This window comes from Coffea arabica, chromosome 7e, assembly GCF_036785885.1.
Source record: "Coffea arabica cultivar ET-39 chromosome 7e, Coffea Arabica ET-39 HiFi, whole genome shotgun sequence".
Lineage (NCBI taxonomy): Eukaryota > Viridiplantae > Streptophyta > Magnoliopsida > Gentianales > Rubiaceae > Coffea > Coffea arabica.
The window spans coordinates 8,975,301-9,000,601 of record NC_092323.1 but is presented as its reverse complement, the minus strand read 5'-3'; the positions used below and the strand labels follow the sequence as shown (position 1 = coordinate 9,000,601).

The 25,301-nt window shown below is 37.6% G+C and overlaps 3 protein-coding genes across 3 annotated transcripts; all 3 read right to left on the bottom strand.

The window, feature by feature from the left end:
* Nucleotides 1-153: 153 nt before the first annotated feature.
* On the bottom strand, nt 154-2,198 carry LOC113701713 (uncharacterized). The gene has a single exon (XM_027222471.2). It carries the CDS (start codon nt 1,631-1,633, stop codon nt 359-361), a length of 1,275 nt encoding a protein of 424 aa, XP_027078272.1. The 5' UTR covers nt 1,634-2,198; the 3' UTR covers nt 154-358.
* An 11,820-nt stretch (nt 2,199-14,018) lies between these two features.
* On the bottom strand, nt 14,019-20,686 carry LOC113698796 (uncharacterized). Its single transcript, XM_027218743.2, has 8 exons — nt 20,355-20,686; nt 17,518-19,395; nt 17,261-17,422; nt 17,125-17,179; nt 16,599-16,753; nt 15,716-15,802; nt 15,374-15,502; nt 14,019-14,694 (listed from the first exon to the last, which is right to left on the bottom strand). The coding sequence occupies exons 1-8, from the start codon at nt 20,424-20,426 to the stop codon at nt 14,569-14,571; spliced, it is 2,664 nt and encodes an 887-aa protein (XP_027074544.2). The 5' UTR covers nt 20,427-20,686; the 3' UTR covers nt 14,019-14,568.
* Nucleotides 20,687-21,742: 1,056 nt separating this feature from the next.
* On the bottom strand, nt 21,743-24,039 carry LOC113697871 (agamous-like MADS-box protein TM6). The gene is made up of 7 exons (XM_027217463.2): nt 23,728-24,039; nt 23,545-23,611; nt 23,401-23,462; nt 23,162-23,261; nt 22,405-22,446; nt 22,238-22,282; nt 21,743-22,068 (listed from the first exon to the last, which is right to left on the bottom strand). Exons 1-7 carry the CDS (start codon nt 23,913-23,915, stop codon nt 21,913-21,915), a joined length of 660 nt encoding a protein of 219 aa, XP_027073264.1. The 5' UTR covers nt 23,916-24,039; the 3' UTR covers nt 21,743-21,912.
* Nucleotides 24,040-25,301: the final 1,262 nt, after the last annotated feature.

Below are 25,301 nucleotides of genomic sequence, written 5' to 3'. Positions count from 1 at the left end.
AATCAATGGCATTGGGAAGGGCACAGTAGCCTTGATGCTATCTGTTTCGATTCAGGCCCTCATTGATCTCTATCTTGAATCATCATCACATGGGATGGGAGTCCATGTCTTCTTCAACTACCTCGCCTTGTTTCCATTGAAAGGTGAGTCACATAATCTGGAAATATTTCTTTATGTCAACGTCTTTATTAATTTTCTAGTACAAGATTATCATTTATCATTGGCATCCCTAACACAAGCACACTTCATACACTATACACATAAATCTCTCCCTCCCCGGGAAGAGAATCACGAATTGCCCATCTAAAAATTGAAGGAATTACTACAACATAAACACAAGACCCCATTATACCTATTCTCAAGGAATAAATGGGGCAAAGGCTTTGCACTCCATCAAAGACTTCTGCTCCCCACCATCACAAAAGAATAATCTCAGTGGACACCGGTACAAGCAATTGTCTCCCAAATTAATCGTAACCGAACCCGGTTTCAAACCCAGAAACTGCCCCGGTATGGGTCCGAACAAGTAGTTTCCCCCAAGCAATAGCCTCTCAAATTGGGAGACCCCTTGACCCTGCGGCAACAGTACCTTCAGGGCGTATTGTGTCGGAATCATGCCCGTCAACTTATTGTTTTCCAACGCCAAAGCTGACAATTTGGGCATCATGCCCAAGAACCCAGGCAGAAACCCACGGATCTCATTATTACTCAAATCAATAGCAATGACCTCACTATTCAGACCTGAATTCGCCGGAGCCTCGACCCACCCGAGTTGATTATAAGACAGAGTCAGCTGTTCCAAGGACGGGTGAGTGAACAGGCTCGCGGGAACTGACCCGCTGAATTTGTTATGACTCAGGTCCAAGACTTGTAGATAAGGCAAGTTACTCAAACTAGCCGGAAGGCTTCCCTCTATGCTGTTATTCCTCATGGAAAGCTCGACGAGGGATGCCGGAAATGTGGCAAGAAGCTCCCCGGAGATGGCATTGTTACTAGCATCAAGAAAATAGAGGTTGCCCAGTTGGCCCAGCTCAGGGAACGGGCCAGCGAACTTATTCCCTTGAATTTCGAGCCTTTTTAAATTAGACAACCCGTTGAGACTTGATGGGATCGTCCCCTCAAGATTGTTGTTATCGAGGTACATCTCCTCGAGGCTGGAAAGAGCGCCGAGCGAGTCAGGCACCGATCCCGAGAACGAGTTGCCGGAAAGACCGAGTTGCTGAAGCCGAGTCAAGTAGGAGAAGGAGTCGGGAATCCCGCCAGTGAAATGATTCCCGGAGAGATCAAGCTTCTGAAGATAAGGCAATTCCCAGGAAACAGAAGCGAGTGAGCCCCAGTAACCCGCCTGGTCAAGAGCGAGTTCGGTGACTCGGCTCCCGGAAGGCAGGACGACGTCACACCTCAGGCCGCAGGTGAACTTATCGCCGAAAAGATTATCACACGGGTCGACCCCGAAATCCCAGGAGCTCAAACACGAGCCAGGAGTCACCGACTTGGGGTCGACGCTGTCTTTGAGCTGCTTCAAGACTGAAACATCTTTCCAATATGTTTTAGAGTGTGCATGCAAGAACATTAGCTGGAGGATGATTAAGACCAGACCTGAAGAAAAAGAGAGTAGAGAAAGAGAGCCCATCTTGTTAATTTGCTTAGTCTTTCAGTTTCTGGAATTTATGAAGTGAAGAGTGTAGTACTTATTAGTAGATAAGATAAGGGAAGCAGAAGGAAGGAAGGAAGGAAGGGAGGACGGAAAGAAGTGGTGATGGATGATGCTGGAGGCAGGGTGGGATTTTGTCCTTGGGGTGCTGTGGGGTTTCAGTGCTGCAGCTTTCAGTGTTGATAGTGCCACACAAAGAAAGATCTTTTCATTTCATTTGGGAATTGGAAGGAAACATAGGAGGCATCGGGGGTTGTGATGCAAGAGAGGGTGAGTGCTTTGATCACGGGTGGAGGTGTCAGAAATACAGACTTCTTCTGCAGAGAGGAGGAGTCCCACAGGAGAATCCACCATTACTGACTACACTTTTGCTTATGTTTCTTTGATTAACACTACACTGCTGTATTTAGCAAAACAAGAGATAATTTTTAAAAAAAAAATAAAAAAAGAAAAAGAAAACAAAGGAACACTAGAGAACCAGTGATTAATGAAGGGTGGGGGGAGCTGGAAGCCAGGAATTGAATTTGGTAGGGAAATTGCTGTGCTGTATCTGTCCCGGGGAGCCATGCGACTAAGCAATTTATAGTCATAGAAAGTGGGGATCCTTTTTTTTTCGAAAAAAAAAAAGAAAGGGAGAATCTTTTTCTTTTTTTTTTTTAAATAAGTTAAAAATCTTCCAGCCAGCTTCAGCTTCTAACGTTAACTGGCAATGCATTAACTGAACGCCTTCATGAAATAAAATAAAATACACTGCTGTCCCGCATCACAGTTTTCTTTAGGTGGAGTTGATTACTTTGAGTATATATCGGACCACTGTTCTCTCTGTCTCTCTCTTTCTTTCTTTCGGATAGAATATTATTTAAAATATTATTTAAAATGATTATGATAATATTTTTTATGAGATGATATATATGAGATAAAAAAAATTAAAAATATAAAAAAATTAATTAAAAAATATGTTTATAATACAAGCAAAATATTATTTTGAATAATTTGCTATCCATTGTATGAAGGAAAAAATTCTTGCTCTTGGTTTTGAAGTCGATATACAGACCTTACTTGAATTTTTTTGGCTGCAAATGGGAGTTGAATCCCCACCTATTGTCCCTTTTTTATGGCCACTGAGTCAAACTCAGTGGTTTAATCTTTTAATGTCATTCGAGAAGAGGTATTAGGGAGAGAGTTGCAAATGTTACATAACTAACCAAAAAAGGGGCTTCTTTGTGAAAATGATTATTGAAAATGGTTGGTTGTGCAATCAACTTTACACGCGTAATGCTACAAATCTTGCCTTAAAAAAAGGGAGTAAAGCTTGTGTCTCCTGTTAATCATTTTTCGAGCAAGAGGAATTCCATTTTCCATTCCTCTTAATTATCCTGTAAAAACATATGTTATTCTTGGTTTTGATGATCACAAAATAATTTGAAATGTTTATACTAACCAAGAAAGTGAACACTTTGATCAGGTCTGATGGAACAAAGAAAGCATATGTTCGTTTATCTCCTGACTACGTTGCTTTGGATGTGGCAAACAAGATTGGAATAAAATGAATGAATTTAGTCATTGTTTTGTTCCAATCAAAGATACTGTCCTTTAAGTATGACAATTTTGCTATTCTTGGTATTTTGAAATGTATCTAACCTTCTTCGATTATAAGTGTCTTTACATATCAAAGAATCAGGTATGAATAGGTCATGAAATGCATTTCAACCAAAAGAAGAAGCAAAAACAGGATACTCACGTCGGACGGCCAAAAGGAATCTGTCGGACGTCCGAAAGGATAAAGAGCATCAAGAAGGAAGCTCTGTCGGACGCTCGTGAGGAAGCATCGGACGTCCGGAAGGATCGGACGCTTGCCATCGGACGCTCATCAACCGCATCGGACGTCCGAAAAATTCCAAGCTGACTTGCCAACTCTCTGCCTACGATCGGACGCTGCGGTGTCGGACGATCAAGACGCATCGGACGTCCGAACGTCAACTTGGATGCCATCGGACGATTGGTTCGGACGATGATTTGATCGTCGGACGTCCGACAGCCCCAACGGCTAGTTGACTCTTCAGCTGCCTTCTATCCGTTGGAAACATTGATGAATCTCATTTCTGGTTCCCTTTAAAATCAAACTGGTCTGAACGAAGTAGGAACTTTTGGCACACTTTGTTTACAAGATCTAGTGAGATATTTTAGCCAGAAAATAGTCTCCAAAGCAAATTTGTTTTAAAGTGGTGTGAATTTCTGTTGAGCATTTCTTTTGTGGTTGAAAGGATCTTTAGTGTAGCTTTGTTGAGGGTTTTCTGAGTGATTGTAAAACTTCCTAGCTTGACTAAGTGAGGCTTAGGGCAAGGAGGAAGTGCTCCCTCCATTGTACATCTAGTTGATCTTCGTTCATCAAAGAGAAGTTGCTCTTCCTAGTGTTTGGTCTTCAAGTTTGGGTAAAGCTTGGTAGACACTTGGTTTGTTTCTCTATTTTACATTTCTGTTTAATAAAATCTTCATTGCTTATCTAAACTTGCTTCTCTGATCAATATTGCTATTGTCTTCTAATCTACTTGGTTGATCATTACTAAAAAGGAAGGTAAATTTTCATTAGAGCAAAAAGTGCATATACTTGGTTAAGATTTTAATCAAACCAATTCACCCCCCCTCTTGGTTGTCTGTGGGACTTACAATTGGTATCAGAGCTTGGTCTCCTTGAGATTAAGCTCTAACGGCTTGGAGTAAAGATGACAACCAGTCATGCTATGTTTGTTGAGGGGCAATCTGTTACTAGGCCTCCCATGTTCAGTGGCTCTAACTATGTTAGCTGGAAAGAACGGATGATTATCTTTTTACAATCTATTGATATTGAACTATGGTTTATTGTGAGTGAAGGACCGCATGAAGCTAACTTTCTTGATGCAGATACAGGGCTGCTTCGGCAAAAAATGAGAGCTGAAATGAATGCTCAAGACAGGACTAACCTCACATTGAATGCCAAGGCCATGAATGTTCTTTATAGTGCCTTAGATTTAAATGAATCAATTAGAGTGAAAGGCTGTAAATCAGCCAAAGAAATGTGGGATAAGTTAAGAGAAATCCATGAGGGTGGTGACAATGTGAGAGAACAGAGAAAGGCCATCTTGGTCACAAAGTATGAATCTTTTAAGATTGAACCTCTTGAGGATATTGACAAAATGTTTTGCAGGTTCACTGACTTGATCAAAGATCTCGAGGTGTTGGGCAAAGAGTACACCTTGGGAGAGAAGAACAGAAAAATTCTCAATGCATTGGGCAAAGAATGGGAAAATAAAGTGACTGCAATAGAGGAGGCTAAGGATTTAAGTTCTGTGCCTATTGAATCTATCATTAACTCACTAACCTCTTATGAGTTAAAACTGAAATCTAAAGTGCAGGAGGAAGAGGATGCTAGAGCAAAAAGAAATATTGCTCTAAAGACTACTCAAAGTGAAGATGATCCAGCTCACTTGGATGATGAAGATTCGGATGGTGATGATAATGATCTTGCTCTCATCACAAGAGGCTTCAAAAGAATCTTGAATAAAAGAAAGTTCAGAAAGGGAGGACCTAACAATCAATTCCAAAATTATTCATCAAATGCAAGGAACAAAGGAAAACAAGAATTCAACAAGAAGCAAGTGGACAAATGCTATGAATGTGGACAGCCTGGACACTATGCAAACGAATGCCCCATGAAGAAAATGAAAGATGGAAAAGCTGATCGAAAGCCAAGATTCAACAACTTCCAGATTACTTGGAATGAATGCAACTCTGAAGGGGAAGTTGAAGAAGAGGAAGAATCAGCTCAAATGGCCTTCATGGCTATTGGAGATAATGAGGTAACTCCCATACACTCTCAATCTGAAAGTGATGATGAAGAAGATGATGATCTTGAATCCTTTGTTGAAAAACTGCATAATGCTTTGAAGGAATCTTATGATAAGAACAAACAGCTAAAACAGAAAATTGCTTTTCTCATTCATGAAAATGCATGTCTCCTTCAACAAAATAAACAACTAAAAACTGACAATGAATGTCTTGTAAGAGCCGGATTTGATGTTCAGAATGAGCTTGATAGAAAGACAAATATTTGTAAAATGCTGAACGAAAGACATGGTGATTTAAAAAGGAGAATGGACAACTTGGATGAGACTTTGAAAGCAAGGAAGCAGGAGTTTATCAAAAGGAACATGTCACCTACACATCCTACTATTTTTCAAAGAACATTTGCACACAACAAAAATGCACATGGTTTCACAACATATAGAAAAGGTGGATTAAGATATGTCAAACCAGTACATGTTAAGGACTCTTCCATTATGTGTGGTTTTTGTTGTCAAAGAGGGCATTTGAAAAGTGATTGCTATGTGAAAAGAAATCTGAACAAAGGGATGAAATGCATGTGGTTAGTTAGATATAATGCTAACTATTATGGACCCAAAAATTAAAATGGGTACCAAACACTTTCTCTTTTCAGGAAAAATGCTCACACAAGTCCAAATGGTTCATTGATAGCGGTTGTTCAAGGCATATGACCGGTGATCCCGCTTTGTTCATAAAGCTGAAATCAAGATCAAGTGGAAAAGTGACATTTGGTGATGATGTGAAAGCTAAAACAATTGGAATAGGTGATGTTGGTAAGGATGGTGAAACTTTTGTTCATAATGTGCTCTTAGTTGATAACTTGAGTTATAATTTGCTTAGTGTCAGTCAATTGTGTGATAAAGACTTGAATGTATTGTTTAGAAAGCATGAATGCATTGTGATTGATTCCAAATACAATGTTGTGTTCAAAGGTAAGAGGTTCAACGACATATATATTGTGATTCTTGATAAAATTGATTCTTCTAGCTTAAAATGTCTTAAAGCTTCAAATGAAGATCCTTGGTTGTGGCATAGAAGACTTTGTCATTTTAACATGGAGTTACTAAAGGAAATTTCGAAAAAGGAGCTAGTTAGAGGCTTGCCAAAAATCAGTTTTGAAAAGGATAAAATATGTGATGCATGTCAATTTGGAAAGCAAACAAAAGTTTCTTTTAAACCAAAGAAGTGTGTATCTACTTCCAAACCTTTAGAACTCTTGCATCTTGACTTATTTGGCCCTACTCAAATCTCTAGCTTGGGTGGTAAGAAGTACTGTTTTGTGATTGTAGATGATTATTCTAGATACACTTGGGTAATATTTCTTGCTCATAAGGATGATGCATTCAAGAATTTCACTTCATTGTTTGCTAAAGTGCAAAATCTGTTTGGATTAAAAATTGTTAGAATTAGAAGTGATAATGGAACAGAATTCAAGTATTGTGGTTTTCCAGAATTTTGTGATCATAATGGCATAACTCATGAGTTTTCTATTGCAAGAACTCCACAGCAAAATGGTGTTGTAGAAAGGAAAAACAGGACTCTCCAAGAGGCTGCTAGAACTATGTTAAATGAATGTAGGTTGCCTAAATATCTGTGGGCTGAAGCGGTAAACACTGCATGCTATGTGATGAATAGAATTCTCTTGAGACCTATCTTAAAGAAAACTCCTTATGAGCTGATTTTTGATAAGAAACCTACAGTTGGTTATTTCAAAGTATTTGGTTGTAAATGTTTTATTTTGAATCTAAAGGAACATCTTGGTAAGTTTGATAAAAAATCTGATGAACGAATATTTTTGGGATATTGTGAGAATAAAAGAGGATATAGAGTTTTTAATAGAAGAACTCTTGTGATTGAAGAAGCTATACATATAACATTTGATGAAACCAATGATGATAATTCCAAAAGTCCGTGTGAGGATGATGATGTAGGTGTTCGAGCAGGAATGGAAAAGCTGTCAATTGGAAATGAAGGAAGTTCTAAACCAGCAGCAACTGAAATGGAAAATGAAGTTCATAATGATCAAGAAGAGGAAGATGAAGACAAAAATGATGATCCACTCAAAGATCTTCCCAAGGCTTGGAAATTCAGCCAAAATCATCCAAAAGAGCTTATAATTGGTGATCCATCCGAGAAAGTAAACACTCGTTCCTCATCTAGAAAATTGATTGACAATTTTGCTTTAGTGTCTCTTTTTGAACCCAAAAATGTCAATGATGCTTTAAAGGATGAAAACTGGATTTTGGCAATGCAAGAGGAACTTAATCAATTTGAAAGAAATGAAGTTTGGACACTTGTTGATAGACCTCAAAATCAGCCTATCATTGGCACAAAGTGGATTTTTAGAAATAAGTTAGATGATAAAGGTGGTGTTGTAAGAAATAAAGCCAGATTAGTTGCTAAAGGATATGCACAAGAAGAAGGAATTGATTTTGATGAAACATTTGCTCCCGTAGCAAGATTAGAATCTATTAGAATGCTTCTTGCGTTTGCATGCTTTAAAGGTTTCAAATTGTTTCAAATGAATGTTAAAAGTGCTTTTTTAAATGGTTTTATTGATCAAGAAGTATATGTGGATCAACCCCCCGGTTTTGAAAATACAAAATTTCCAAGTCATGTGTTTAAACTATCTAAAGCTTTATATGGTTTAAAACAGACTCCAAGAGCTTGGTATGAAAGATTAAGTGGGTTCTTGATTGAAAAAGGTTTCAAAAGGGGTGTTGTGGACACCACACTTTTTACTAAGCATGTGTTGAAAGACCTTCTTATTGTGCAAATATATGTTGATGATATCATTTTCGGTGCTACTAATGAGTATCTATGTAAGGAGTTTTCCACCACTATGCAAAATGAATTTGAAATGAGTATGATGGGAGAATTAAATTTCTTCCTTGGAATTCAAATACATCAAGCTCTTGAGGGAATTTTTATAAATCAAGCAAAATATACCAAGGAATTGCTGAAAAGGTTTGGCATGGAGGACTCAAAACAAGTTGGAACTCCAATGTGCACTTCTACAAAGCTTGACAAAGATGAAGAAGGTAATCATGTGGATGAAAAGCATTATAGAGGTATGATCGGAAGCCTACTTTATTTAACCGCAAGTAGACCTGATATTATGTTTGCTGTTTGCTTGTGTGCTAGATTTCAATCTTGTCCAAAAGAATCACATTTGAATGCTGTAAAAAGAATTTTTAGGTATTTGAAAGGTACATTAGACTATGGTCTTTGGTATGCTAGATCTAATGAGTTTGCTCTATATGGTTATTCGGATGCTGATTTTGGAGGTTGTCATGTGGATAGAAAGAGTACGAGTGGAACTTGTCATTTTCTTGGAAATTGTTTAGTCTCTTGGTTTAGCAAGAAACAATGTGCAATCTCTTTGTCTACCACCTAGGCGGAATATATTGCCGCTAGTGCATGTTGTGCTCAACTTCTATGGATGAAGCACACTTTGAATGATTTTGGATTGTTGTATGACTGCATGCCTGTATTCCGTGATAATACTAGTGCTATCAATTTGACCAAAAATCCTATTCATCATTCTAGGACAAAGCACATAGATATAAAGCATCACTTTATTCGTGATCTTGTTCAAAAAGGTGAAATTTGTGTAAATTATGTTTGTTCTAAAGATCAATTTGCTGATATTTTTACGAAAGCTTTGCCATTAGAACAGTTCATTCATCTAAGATCAAAATTAGGAATAATCGAAAAATCATCTTAATTTTCTTTGGGTCTTCGGACGTCCGAAAGAAGATGAACGGACGTCCGATGATGTTCTTCAGTCATTTTCCAGATTGCGCTTGTTCGGACGCAGCTGTCGGACGCACAACTTCGGTCGGCCGTCCGACAGTGCAACGGCTCATTTTTTAAATCAACTTTCTTCCCTATTTGCTTCAGTCTCTTCATATCCTATTTCCTCTCGGACGAAAACTCTCTCTTCCCTCACTCTCAAATTCGTACCATTCTGTAGCTACCATTCCCAAATTGACTCAACCAAAACATTTCCCCATCGTTTGCGTTTCATTTCTCCTGATCATTTCACCAAACTGAGTAACATTTCGCAAATCCCCAAATTTTCCTCACAACCCTACTCTTGCATAACCGCTCTGTCAAATCTCGTTCAAGGTGTTTTTGTCCCAATATTTCTGTGCGATTCACTTCCCTACTGCTGTGTGCATCATTTGCATCCTCCATTCCACACATTTAGAACAATGGTGAATCTAAGGGGAGGAAAAGTTACTGCCGGACGCAAGCATCCACTCAGGGATGAGGATGAGGATCTTCCTACTGTCAAACGGACATCCAAACGCTTCAAAAGGGGAGCTATCAAGGGTCAAATGTCACGGCCTACCCCACAACCCACATCTCAGCCTGAATCTGGACAGGGGACCTCCTCTCAACCGCCTCCTAAATCAGTCCCTCCTCCTACATTCTTTGATGATGCTGCGAAAGACAAATACTCCTGGATATCCCAGAAGGGTGTCATCTCTCAAAGAACTGTAAACCCTTCTGAATTTCGCTCCATAGGTTTAGAATCCATTCTGAGTCTATTTGCTTTCCAGAAATGGTCACATCTTATTTCTATGCCAAATGTCTACTATCCTGATATGTTGCATCAATTTTTTGCCACCCCACTGATCCAAGTTCATCAATTCCGGATCCTGGTTCTTCAACCCCTGTGACTCCTCATGGCACCTCTACATCAGATAAAGGCAAGGCACCAGTTGAAGAGGCTGCTGAAGATGATGAAGAAACTGAAGAGGAGGATCTTGATCAATATCAGCTCTCTCGGAGGACACCTGGATCCACTTAGTTCATCATTTAGGACATTTGCATGTTGTTTGTCTCTTTTATGTTTTTGTAGTATTCAACAATGAATGTGTAATGTAATGGATATTTTAAGTTTCGTTTTGGATGTCTAAGTACTGTTTTGATGGATGTCTGAATATTTTGATGAATGATTGTCTATTCTGCTTATGTGAATGTAATGAATTTGTGGATTGTCTATTCTGATTGATGGTCTAAGTTTTGATGTGTGAACTTGTCTAAATTTGTGAATTTGTGGATGTGGTGATGTGATTGGTTGCCCGTTTGTGATGACAAAAAGGGGGAGATGATTGATGATTGGTGATGTTGGCATGATTGATGATTGGTGATGTTAGGATATGTTGGATTGATTGTTTAAATTTGGATTGGCTGATATGCTTAATTGATTAACTCGGATGGGCAGCCTTGTGAGGGGGAGTTTTCCAAAATTTTCAAATTTTGTGATTCACTAAGACAGGGGGAGTTCTTGTCTATTTTGAAAGGGGGAGTTTTCATTGCAATCATAAAATTTCATTTCAAACCTTTGTTTTGTCATCATCAAAAAGGGGGAGAATGTTATTCTTGGTTTTGATGATCACAAAGTAATTTGAAATGTTTATACTAACCAAGAAAGTGAACACTTTGATCAGGTCTGATGGAACAAAGAAAGCATATGTTCGTTTATCTCCTGACTACGTTGCTTTGGATGTGGCAAACAAGATTGGAATAAAATGAATGAATTTAGTCATTGTTTTGTTCCAATCAAAGATACTGTCCTTTAAGTATGACAATTTTGCTATTCTTGGTATTTTGAAATGTATCTAACCTTCTTCGATTATAAGTGTCTTTACATATCAAAGAATCAGGTATGAATAGGTCATGAAATGCATTTCAACCAAAAGAAGAAGCAAAAACAGGATACTCACGTCGGACGGCCAAAAGGAATCTGTCGGACGTCCGAAAGGATAAAGAGCATCAAGAAGGAAGCTCTGTCGGACGCTCGTGAGGAAGCATCGGACGTCCGGAAGGATCGGACGCTTGCCATCGGACGCTCATCAACCGCATCGGACGTCCGAAAAATTCCAAGCTGACTTGCCAACTCTCTGCCTACGATCGGACGCTGCGGTGTCGGACGATCAAGACGCATCGGACGTCCGAACGTCAACTTGGATGCCATCGGACGATTGGTTCGGACGATGATTTGATCGTCGGACGTCCGACAGCCCCAACGGCTAGTTGACTCTTCAGCTGCCTTCTATCCGTTGGAAGCATTGATGAAGCTCATTTCTGGTTCCCTTTAAAATCAAACTGGTCTGAACGAAGTAGGAACTTTTGGCACACTTTGTTTACAAGATCTAGTGAGATATTTTAGCCAGAAAATAGTCTCCAAAGCAGATTTGTTTTAAAGTGGTGTGAATTTCTGTTGAGCATTTCTTTTGTGGTTGAAAGGATCTTTAGTGTAGCTTTGTTGAGGGTTTTCTGAGTGATTGTAAAACTTCCTAGCTTGACTAAGTGAGGCTTAGGGCAAGGAGGAAGTGCTCCCTCCATTGTACATCTAGTTGATCTTCGTTCATCAAAGAGAAGTTGCTCTTCCTAGTGTTTGGTCTTCAAGTTTGGGTAAAGCTTGGTAGACACTTGGTTTGTTTCTCTATTTTACATTTCTGTTTAATAAAATCTTCATTGCTTATCTAAACTTGCTTCTCTGATCAATATTGCTATTGTCTTCTAATCTACTTGGTTGATCATTACTAAAAAGGAAGGTAAATTTTCATTAGAGCAAAAAGTGCATATACTTGGTTAAGATTTTAATCAAACCAATTCACCCCCCTCTTGGTTGTCTGTGGGACTTACAACATATACTCTAACTAAGCCACCTTTACTTAGTACACAAGAAAATCTAACGTCACGTCCAATAGAAAGTCCCTAAAAGATGCATGAGAATTTCCATGGACATATAAGCATGTGGTCATCTGGCTTACCTTGTGGTAGATATTAATCTTAAACAATCAAACATGTGGGTCAAAATTATCTTTTCAGTAAAAGGGCTTCATTGTTGACTATTTTTCCTTTCAATAACCAAATACGATAGAATTATGCGTGCATCGTTTTGACAGTTAAAGAGATATATATGGTCACCATACTGTGAATTTTTTTCTTTTTTTCTTTTTACTTGACAGTAGATCAATAATTGAAGAGTCAAATACAAAATGACCGTTTTTAAGACCATACTTCGTTGATTTTATAGCCAGGAAAATTTATTGTGTTTGGATTGTAAATTTTTGGAGTTTTTGTAAAAAATGTACTGCAACGATTTGATATATGTGACGTAAAAAAATAATCGAAAAATGTATTTACGAAAAATGTAAAAATAAATTTAATAAAAAAAATTCCTTTCCATACAAGGCGTATACATTCTTTCGAGACACGTGTTTATAAAAACACTCCAATAATACGTTGTACAACCCATAAAATAGAATATCTCCCTTCGCAACTTGTAGCGGTTGCCACCGGAGAATATGAACATGCCATGTTCTGATGAAAATTCACATTTTTCCATTTACTACAGACACCCCAAATGCCTGCAATGCAACGAACCCTGCCTAGGCATCTTCAACAATATTCGATCCATGGAAATTAATTATGTGCGCCAATAAGTGGAAAAGCACTTTCAACTTTCATGAGGCACGTCACATCTCACCACTCCTCTACCAAATCAAGCTACCAAACTATCTACTATCATTTTCTTCAACTACAGTATAAAAAAAAGTCATAAACGTTTCAATATTTGGATGTAGTCCGGTATGCCACATATGGTGACACTACTAACTTCCAGAAATCCCTCAAGCTGGCACTGAATTTGGTAGCCTCAGCATGTATGGTGTTTATTATTATTATTATTATTGATGTTCAATAATTGCTAACTAACTTCGAAATATTAGCAAGCACCTCTGTTCGTCCGCAACTTTTCCCATCCGCAAATATACAATTTTTATTCGTCCATTGATGACATAATAAATACTATTTGGTAACAAATTGTAGGGGACTGCACGCAGAAAAGCTCACCAAACAATTTTTTAGGTTCATTGTTTTCCATAACCAAAAAAAAAAAAAAAAAAGTTCTTCATATTTAAAGGAATAGTTTTATTATTTTCCAATTTTAAGTATTCCCGTTTCAAAATACCCGGAATAAGTTTGTTAGTGCAGTTATTGCCATTGCGAGTTGTAAACTATTTTTTCAAAGATTAAATCACACCCAACTTATCATTTGAATGCACTCACTAACAATTCTTACCCTACTTATCATTTTGTATTTCCTAATTAAGTTGGCTTTTCTAAAATATCAACACCTCAACTACACGTTACCCTTTTTTAAAATATTCAGCGTCACGTTATCTAGGGGCCGAGAGAGTGTAAATGCAAATTCTACTAGTAACAAATCATGAGTACTTTAAAACTTATCCGACCCCCAACTAGCCCTTCCCATACCCTTTATCTTCAGAAAGAAAAAGGGACCAAATCTTTTGCTGGGATGGCCTATCACCTTATCTGATGACCCCAATATCGATTGCATCACGGTTTGAAGTGGATGAAGGTGAAAAAGTAGCTTCCTGGGAGACTCTCTATTAAGCCTAAATAACTAGCTAAAATGTCCAATTAACGTCCTTTGCGTTGAAAGAAAGTCACAGGGAAATAATTGGAACTCTTAGGCCCACTGCATTAATTTAGATACAGTAGATGTTAACAGGGACCAGGGAGCAACTTGGTTCATGTATTTGTTACACTTGTTCAGAGTTTGCGATCTTGATAACATTGGGGATTTCGTGATTCTATTTGATGTTTTCTTCAGTAATTTTCTGTGCCGTGATGTTAAACCGTGCTGCAGTTTAGTGCTGACTTCGAGCCGCTGGTGAAACTGATGCAGGAATTTACCAGCCGATGCAGTTTTGCTCTTATAGTCCCAAATGATCCTCACAATTCATCCCACCGCCAAAACAAAAATGAAGGGAAAAACGACGTCAAAACAAAAGATAAAAGTGGGATTCCAGAACAAGTTGAGAAAGAAAGAGAGAAAGCAACAAAGATACAGATGAAAGCTTGATTGGATATCTGCATTGCATTGAAGAGAATTACATATGTACAATTTCGTCAATGCACATAACATATTCCTATGACCAAAAAAATAAAAAGGAGATTAATTGGAAGAGATGGAAACGAAGCACCTTTTTCATGAATTCTTTCACTCAAGTTTCTCCGTCAGGTGACCATTCAAACTTGCTATTCTTCCCTTTGCTATCCCTTGACATGCTATTGATGTACTGTCTGACGTATTTTTGGTTGATCTCAAACACAAAGCTCATTCCCCTTATCTACATATTTGCCATTTTAATTGGTTAGGATAAGCACAAAACTTGTCAACCAGCTAAAAGAAATTATGTAACGAGCAAAAGCAGAAGACTAAAAAAGCAGTAAATTGCTCTTAATCTGTACAATAAACAAATATAACTTAATACATCCATGCTAAAAAAATCTTAATTATGCGCATTCAGCACTTTTCCCATAAAGACTAATAATCAATGTTTGGAGTAAATAAACTAAACTGTTGCCACCAGAAGCAGATTCCTGTATTCCTTCTAATATTTGATTTAGTTTGATGAGTAAAGTCATATTTATTCATATTATAGTTTAGAGCACAAGAATCGCTAGATTCTTTTTTCTAGAACTTGCTTATCAAGAAGTTCCTTCCTACTTTTGGGCCATAGATACACACCGCCAGGGTGTACTTCAGATCGGTATCAATGGGAATGATTCAAATCTAGCTAGAGTACTTTAAAAAAATCGCACTTGTCATGAGACTTCCTCTATTTCAGGTAATGAAAAACAACAGTGACTGGGGCATTCATTCCGTTTCAACGTCAAAAGTACAAGAGGTTGATTGAAACAGTCAAAAGTACAAGAGATTGATTCATATAGAAGGATCCCAGAAAGGAGGAAAATCATGACAAAGAAGACTGCTTTGTTAAAAGGTCAGAAGGAAAAGAAACATACCTCAATCAAACAACTGGAGTCAAGACAGATCAGTTGTCCACTTGCAACCAACTTGCCATTAACTGAGATTAAACTCTTCCCGATATTTTTCAAGTAGAAAGATCCGTTCGTTTCCATCTTAACAATTGCCTACATAGGGCAAAAACAGTAGTTATAACTACTCCGATTGAAAACAGAGAAGAAATGCCAAAACAAATGAAGAAGAGGAAGCATCATTTATAAAATCAAATTTCGGTTCATTTGATTTTATCCATAGTGAGGACTGAGAAGCGATCCTCATTGTCCACAAGAAAACATAAGCTTTACATATTGTCAAAGATATCAGTTAATGGAAGATCCTACCTGGCGTCTAGAAATTCGATTAGCGCGCCCTTCTTTTCTTAGATCAATATCAACATCAAAATCATCTGTAGATCTTCCAAGTACAACCTATTAAATCAGATTCACCAAATAGAGTTATTCTGGCATTTTTCTCAAAGATTACTCTGTGCTAAGAACTCACAGACTGAGATGTGTACATGTAAATGCACTACTCTATGATAATGGAATATCACTAACAAGAACCGCAAGAATGATTTATAAAACTTTAAAAAGAGCAGAGTCATTTGATATCCAAAAAAATGTTGTTAACTTCTTCAAACTGGAATACAGAAATTGAGCCTAGATCCTTAGACTGCATCTGTACTCCTTCAAGGATATATGGTAGAGGTAGTTACAGAAAAAGGCAAAATGAAAACCTGCAGATTGGTGGTAGTAACAAAATTATGACTGAACAAACTTCAATCTACAAGAAGTTTTATAGATAATGTACAAGAAACTGAAAGGAGTTATTTCATGAAAATATTGAGCTAATGCTTTTTTTTTTTTTGTTCAGCTCCTGCATGAATCACTCAGAGTTTTGACACTCGTCAGAAGGAATCTATCTTCTAACTTGTTCAAGGCCACGCGAAGCTTCAGAAAGTGCCAAAGGCCAAGTTACTTACAAAGGTAGAAAATGGTTCTAGTGTCCAAATTATTGAACAGATGTTCCACTTGAGAAACACAAAAACTGAAAAGAAAGCTACAAAAATACATGCTGTTTAACAGATAAGGAACTAAGCAGAAACCGAAAGAGAGGAGGTGTAAAAGTAAAATAATCATGTAAAAAATGGAAATTAGCATATAATTCCAATGAATTGCGAAGCACAGTTACCAAATTCAGAAAGTGACAGAACTAGATGCCTACCTCAGTTTTTCTGATGTAATGCCTCAAATGACGACCATAAAAAACCGCAAGGGCCCCTTGAGATGTCATGGATCTTTGAAGACATGATTGAGCACATTGTTCCAGCCTTATAATAGTCCTTTTTGCGTCCTCATACTGATATCTCAAAACTTCAGCTATATAATGACCAAATGTTACTGAAAAGGATTCTGAATTTCACTCCAGCACACAAATTCATAAGCCTTTCATCTCAGTTTATGATAGCTATGCTTCCAATTTTTATATGCACCTAAACTAGAATAATGGAATTTTTTTCCCCTATCTGATAGTAAACTAGTAAAGTAACATGCATCAGTTTACCTGCTGCTATACTCCAGAATCACAAGTTATATCATGTTATGGGACCACCAATCAGTTTTCTATGCTATTTGTGGAAGAGGGAATTGGGGAAACAAAGACTTTGCAAACACAAACATGGAAAAATTCTAAAAATCAAGCATTCAGGTAATTCTAATTGTACAGATCAAAACAAAATTAGATTAATTACCTTGCTTCGAACTATGTAAGTCTTGATCATGTGGATCTAGGTCCATTTCAAGTATCTGACATGCAAAGGAATAGAAGCTTAATAAAGTTTACTATGGTAGTTGGAAGCATAGCTAAACAAAACTTTAAACAATTACCATAGCTTCAACGTCAGAAAAATAAGGAACATCTTTATCACTCCCTAATTCTTCCTGATCTGATGCTGAAGGGTTTACTGTTGTTGAATCTGACATATCTATTTTCAAAGAGCCTGCTACTGTATTATGTACTTCCACAAATGACACTGAACACTCTCCAGCCTGCTTACAACAAAGAAACAGCTTTAGAAATACAATGACAGTCGTGAAGAAACTGATCATGTAAGAAGCCACAGTTGCTCGTGTTATCTGAGTACCTTCAAGTCAACTTTAGAAATACTGTCCTCAAGTGCTCTACTAGCTGGTATGCTTTGATTTGCATTCGATGATTTACATTGGTTCAAGTCTCCGAGAGCCTTGTTAGCATCCCTTGGAAGAAAACTTTTAGAGTTCATATCAGATAACTCTGATTTTACTCCAAAACCCACGAGAGAGCAGGTGGGACGTGTTTCTGGCAAAATATTTGGTCCAATCTTCTGAGACCAGGTAGAAGATCTTGGAAGATCTTTTGCATCCATCAACAAGTTTCCTTGTCTAGTTTGTTCTGGACTAGCAGCAGAAGATAGGCCCATAGTCTCTACAGGGGTTGCTTGGGCTGCAGGAGGTGCAAATGACGTCGAAGGATGGATAAGCAAGAATATATCATCATTGCAAGGAATTTCAGGGTCTTCAGTGTTCAGTGTGCAGCAAATATTGCCATCACCAAGTGCATGAGAATTAGACGTGAAAGTTGATGCAGATGGCTCATCAATTTCAGGATGCTGAACATTTTGATCACCAGCATGAGTGGAAGAAGTAATAGCTCCAGAATTATCAAGATCTTCACCTTGAGGATCAGTACGACAACTTTCTGCAGTGACCAATGCCTGAGGTTCAATATCATTGAAGCTGTCCTCCTGAGCATCATTTGGAGAACTTAGGAGGAGTGAATGAACATTATCAGAATAAGATTTATCCCTAGTTTCTTTCCCATCTACATCTATGAAGAGAATGTCGTCTTCATTTGAAAGGTTCAAAAGTGAATCTGGAAGGTCTCCAAACTCACCCTCTGAGACACCCAATAACGGCCCCGAATCAACACCATTATAGACAGCTTCATTCTTCACATTGCTGGCTCCATCATCAGTAAGCATCTTTTCAGCATCCTGAGTTGCATCACCTTGCTTCAAACTGACTGGCAGAGGACTTGCAGAAAAATCTTGCACTGGTTCCCAAAGGGACAGATTAGGATCTGCAGCTGAAAAACCAATAGTGTGAAATGATGAATTACCAGCAGGCGCATTCATGTCGCATTCCTGTCTTGATCCCCGGAGAACATTACGTGGATTCTCCTTTCTTGAATCAAAGGCAGACAACTGTTGCATCTCCAAACTTTCTAAGAGCTTACTGTTAGATGGTATTTCTGGTAGGCCAGGCTCCTGAATACCAGAGCATTCACCAATGTTGACTGAACTATTTTGAATGAAACTAGACATTACCCTAGATTTAACATTTGCCTCAAAAGGAGTTCCATCTTGCCTTAGTGGAGTGGAAACATCCTCAGGAAATCCATATGTCCTGAACAGTCCATTTGGCTGCTTATCTTCAAGTGTATTAGAGCATCCTGTGAGATATGATGTGCGTGTACTAACAGCACCAGAGGTGACAGATGCATTCCCTGTTGGTTTTGCAAACGCACTACGTAGGATCTCTATCTCTGCTTCCTGAAACTCAAATTGATTCTGCATAGAGTTTCCAAGCACACAATTGCTGTCCTGTGGATCCCGATCAAATCCGCGGAAATCAGCCACATTTCCACTGCTCTCGTGAAGATTTGGCTCGTCTGGAAAACCAAGGTCAGTAGGGTTGAAAAACTCACTGCGAAATTTCTTCCGCATGGAATAATATTGTTTGCGGATGCTCACAATTTTCCTCTTTTCAGGTACCTCCCTACTTACTTTGGAATGATCAAACCTATTATTTCTCGATAAAGGATTGAACCCAGACAACTCAAGCTCAAACATGCGAATAGATGCCTGGGCTGACACATCAGGGTCATAGAGAAGGGAATGCCACCTATCTCGCAGCTCCTGGAAGGTAAATCTACGGGAGAACTGTACTGCCCCTTTGGCCAGTGCTTCCAAGGAAGCCCCAGCCTGGAACCAAAGAAAAGAACACAAGATTTATGATCCAGGACGTGGAAGCCCACAGAAAAGCTGAATTAGAAGTGCATTCAAAGTGATAATTAAAGAGTAAAACAAGAAGGGAGGTTAAAGGGACTATTATTAGCAAAAATTGACAACTTCTCAGCAATCTGTTCTTTATTTCAAGCTTTCTCCAGAAATACAATAGCTAAATTAAGAGCAGACAGCAGACAATCTAGTTGACGGTTTTCGACATTTCAATGCAACATCTTCTCCTTTTGATGATGGTATTCTTCCTTGCACGAGAACCAGTCACACAATGCTACACCATTCCCCACTTTATGATAGCAATGCTTACAATTCTCTTTATGATATCAACAATGAAGTAGCAAATACTCACTCCGACTTAAAGAACCTTAACAGGTCGGTCCTTCAGGAACCACATAAAAGTGCTGTCACCTTTAATGAAACCTCAAGGATGAAGAAAAGCACCTTAAACTCATATAATTCCTAGAATACCTAATTATTTCATCAATGTACAGCTAGTAATTTAGAAAAATTATCTACAAAAAAAAAAAGCCAAATCCCACAATAGCTAATGCACACTCATCTTCCACCAGAAATAAAAGTCTCAGAGCATTATAATTTTGAAACGCCCCCTAATTTGGCGTAATTTGTGCTCCACACAGTTGGATTAGCTAGTTCAAGCATCACTATATCACTATTGCTACATACATACAGACAGACAAAATGGAATATGATAACTGAATTGATTCCCATAATTGCAACTAGAGCATATGTCAAGCACAAGTAAAATGTACAAAAATTCCGAGACTTCAATTGTAATGCGAATAAATACGAAACCAAATTAAAAAAAAAAATTCATAGTATTCCTAAAATGAAGTGAAAACTCAATTCCAAACAATAAAGCAGATGATTCTGAGAAACTCAGACTAAAGGCAGGCAGTTACCTCGACAGCGTTCTTCAATAAGAGGTCATCTTCGGGAATCCAAGCAGTGGAGACTGGAACCGCAGCTGCCATGGTCCTCTCCCCTTCCAGCTTCTGCAGTAAAACCTAAAAACTGTTCGTCCGTAGACTAATTTGAATGTGCAGTAGGTTTTCCAGTTGGCAAATTTGAAGTCTAAAGCTTTTTCCGAAATGAAAGATACCGAATTCCAAGAGTGATCGTCTGTGGAGCTCTTCGTCGACGTCGATCACCGTAGCCACCTTTCTTCTTTTTTTTTTCTTTTTTTTAATTTCCTATTTTTTTTCTGTTTAATGTGTAATTTAGTTTAAACTTTTAAATCTACTGGTACTCGTATAAGTATTCACCTTAGACGACTATGGCCCACAAAGTCAACCACATAATTTTGTTCATTGACTTTATTTATTTATTTATTTGGTGTTAGCAATAGATACATTAGTTTCCTTCGGAGCAATAGATACATTAATATCACAGCAAGCTACCATCTTTTTGAAGAAAAATGAATTTTCAAAAAAAAAAAAAAGTTTTAATACGTTGTACCTCAAGGAGTACAATTTGTGGTTTTGTAGACTAGAGGGTAACTCCCATTGTACCTCACGGAGTTGACTTTAGCACATCAATTATTTATTTTCACCAACTTTTTGAGTTTTGCTTAGGAATAACCAACCACGAACAATCTGATTCTTTACCAGTACTATCATAAGCAGTTTTATCAGTTAATAATTACGTAGAAATAAAAAAAAAATTAAAATCCGGAAGTTGCTAATAAAAATCGTGAAGAAAAAAAAAACACACACACACACACAAACCCGTAAAATGATCACATAGCTATTTAACCATAGCTTGGTAATTAAGCAACTCGCTAGTAAGAATCTGGCCATTGGCCAATGTGCCAAAGAAAATTATAGTAATTACCAGTACTAAACTTGAATTTCTTTTTAGTACTTGAACGCCGTTATATCATGTTTAGTTGGGGTTGTAGCTTCAGATAATATTTTTTTTTTTCGTGTAAGCAAGAGGATTCGAACCCGAGGCTTCAGATAATAATTACATCTGATATATATATATATATATAACACAGCCAAGAATAAGGAAACAAGAAAATCCGATGCACATACACACATATATAATTATTTATATGTCACTCTAGAATATTGTAGCACTAACTAATAAGTGCTACTCTGATATTCACTGCATATCATATCAGTTGTTACAATCTTTAAAAAGTAGTACAAAGATTAATCCTAACTCCCGATCTTTGCATACATGAGGATACTTTTACCATAAACTAACCCAACTCTCAACAAGTAGCGCAGATGAAGTTTTTAAAGGAAATTAAAAATCGCATTACAGCATCGAAGTAGATATTGCATGAGCAAAAACCTCGTCCCAATAGTTAATGCAGTTTTTGAGTTTCAACAACTTAAATTACTTCTAACATTCTTTCTCATACGAGGACTAGCACATCCACTAGTTCTTTGCGGATAAAATTAGATAAGAACATAAATTAGATAAATCCCCAGTTCTTGGAGCTTTTAAAGTTTAAGCAAGTCGGAGGTCCTGAAGATTGGGGTGGCTCGACTGCAATCGGAGAGCATAGAGGTTGGACAACCCTCCATCAGCTAATGCAAGGGCCGAGTTGTAGTCTCTGGCGTTGTCCACAATCCCATACTTTGGATCTTCACATGATCTTGCCTCCTTCACTCGACAGTCACACCAACTTTCTTTAGTTTCTTTATTATCATGAAATTGGGAATCCCAAAAGAGTGGCTACCAAGATAATTAAACTACCAGCTAGGAAGATAAAGATAATTAATTGAGAAGTGACCACCCATTTTAGATGAAGGTGTATCTGTGATCTGCTTACCAAGTCATACAGAAGATTTCCATGTCTTTCCTTCAGGTTTCTCACCTGCGCGCATTAATTGAAAGGGTAATCCCAGGATATTTTTCTTTCTGACAGAAACTATATGGGCGCGCAAAGAAGCGAATATTTTTAAAGAATGAATTGAAGCATAAAAGCTGATCACCAACCTTCTTCTTGTAGGTATCAGTTTGATTTTTGATCACATGGTACTGCAAAACAGTTCGTAAAATGTATTCTCAGTTCTAACCAAATCTATCGAAAGCTATGGATAGGTGACTAGCTAGACGACAATTGCATGTTCCATTAGAACTCTGCACTTCTTTCGCCTACCTGAAGGTGCATGTATTGAAGGTTGCAAAGAGAAACAATTGAAGAAATAATGTTAATTCATCTATATGTAAATTCTTTTGCTTTTCTTTGAGTCTAAAGAAAGAACAAATTCACCCTGCAACTTCAACTGCATATATATGCAAGAAAATAAGTTCACAAGAAGGAAGTTATACCTGGTCGATTGCTATTAATGAGAGTCTCTAACCATCGCAAAGACTAAAATCCATTCGAGTACAAAAGATCCATATGGATATTTTTTGGACATGATGAGTTAGATTTGGCAAGGTGTATATATACTAGTTCAAAGATCCGTGAGAGTTCCCATATAAAAATGAAAGTGTTTACTCATTTTCGAAGTATGAGACGAGTATTATACAAATAAAATTGTTCTCTGATGTTCAAGACATGAACCAAGTAATGAATGAATTCTCTGGTAAATAATAACCACACTCCAGTATTCTTGATTTCTTCAGAATGGAAACGATATGTTTAATTGACAACGTCCACCATGTTATTGCTGCGAAATTGTGAAGGAAGGAAAAAAAAAATATTCAGCCTCGTATAAATTAAAAAGTGCAAAGTACAAGGAGGAACCTTTCTATGGCGTATGATAGCAAGAGAATCAACAATCTTCTCTTGCAGACGGCACATATTGTCCCAGTTGAGATCATTCAAGTCTTCACCCATTCTTTGCCTGTGGAACAAATTCCATTGACGTACAATCAGTAGATACTTCACACTCATGAATCAGAAAAAAGAATTAGTAGTATTATCACACTTAATCAATACGTACGGAGTTGCTACTCCAATATCATCGTATCTTAATACTCTACCTGATGTCTCTCCTCAGCTTATTGTTGGTCTCCTTCAATCTTCTTAAATTCTCTTGCATTTTCTACACATGCAAATTAGTTACTAAAAACACACACACACATAATCAACTAAGCAATTATTAGCGAGAAATTTAAGAAAAACACCTCATAGTGCGTGCTCCAGAGATCAACACCTACAGCGCTTTGATAATCATCCATGACCTTTTTAGTCCTACCCAAACCAAATCAAGAACATTCTACTTAAGACTTCTCGACGGATTTAACATGCATCACCAAAATTATAAAAGAAAAACAGGAAACCACAAGAGTTATGGTCATAGGACATACGTTATTGAAGGACTAGTATACTCATGGAACTTCTTGGTATCGGAGAGCATGATGAGTGAAACCTTAGCATCACAAAGAACGCTGAGCTCATGGGCTTTCTTGAAAATACCATTTCTTCTCTTAGAGTAAGTAACTTGCCTGTTGGTTGAGTTCTCAATCTTCCTGATCTCTATCTTTCCACGACCCATCTCCTCCTGGAATCTCCTCCTCCTCCTCCTCGAAGAACAAACAAGTACAAGAACAACCTTAAAAATAGATTAAGAGTTTGTGAGAAAACGGGAGGTGTGGTACCAAAGCTAGGTTGATAAGCATGACTGATCCGTTACTATAAAGGGAAAGTGAGGTTAAAAGTGGATGCGTCGTGCAGGCGCAAGGGTTTGCCATATCAGTGAAAGGTTTGTTGTTCTCATTACTACTCATAACATGTGATGTCGGGTCCTTTTGATTATGACAAGTCGTAGAAAAAAAAAAAACATCGTTGTCAAGCCTCGGGTTGTGACAAAGAGTAAAATAAAAATAAACCCGAGTAAGAACCCGACGAAGGGAGTGAACCAGTGAGTTATTGGTTTAACTAGTGAGTGGATAATTAAATTGGTGAATTATTAAAATGTATTTTTAATTAAATATAATATTTAATAATTTTGTATATATAAATCTTGACAAATTATGTTATAAAAGTTTTTTGTTTAGCTTTCAATGAGCTATTAAATAATTAACTATTAGAGGTCAAAATAATTTTGATTAGGAATAAAAACCAACTTTAAAGCATGACATCTTACTTTTATGTAGTTTTTTTCTCTCAATTACAAAATTTTATCAATGTAATTATTATGTCAGGAATGAATTATGGTAAGATATCATTTTGGAATAAAGTATGAGAGTTTTAAAGATTCAAGAAATGCTTATTTAAGGAGTGATTAAAGGAGAAAAAAAGGAAAAATTCAAGATTTGAAAGAAAATAGAATAATATTATAAAATAATCAATAGCCCATAAAAGCATTTTGTCCATTGGTAAGGTGCCGAGTCATCTGACAGATCCCAAGTTTGAATTGTGCTAGTGGCCTATGCAACTCAAATTTTGCTCCAAGTGTTTCTCAAAACTTGGGCGGGTTTTCAGTTCTTCTGGTTGGATCGATGAATTGTTGACTTGTCAATAATTTACCTTTTTAAACGGTCAAATTACCAACTCAGTCCAGTTAGATAGACGGTTCATCAACTTGATTGATTGAATCATCGGACTAGAGTGAATTTAATAACTATGAGAAATACCCACACTCTCCCTCTGTTATTTTTTTTTTTTTGTCAAAAAAAAGGATCTGACCCCACTTCAGGCCCCAACCCTTATTCGGGTTGTTGGGTTACCCCATTTTCGTTACTGGGACTCGAACCGGTGACCTACGGGATACTACCGCATGTGGTCACACTCTCCCTCTGTTAGGTTGATTACCTTTTCGTGCTTGTTGGGATGGAATATTTCTCTTCATGGTTTTGCACAATGTGCTTTGATTGATCGGAATGGAACTGGTTCCATCTTGTAACATAGCATCAATTTGGAGTGTGTGCAATTTTGGGAG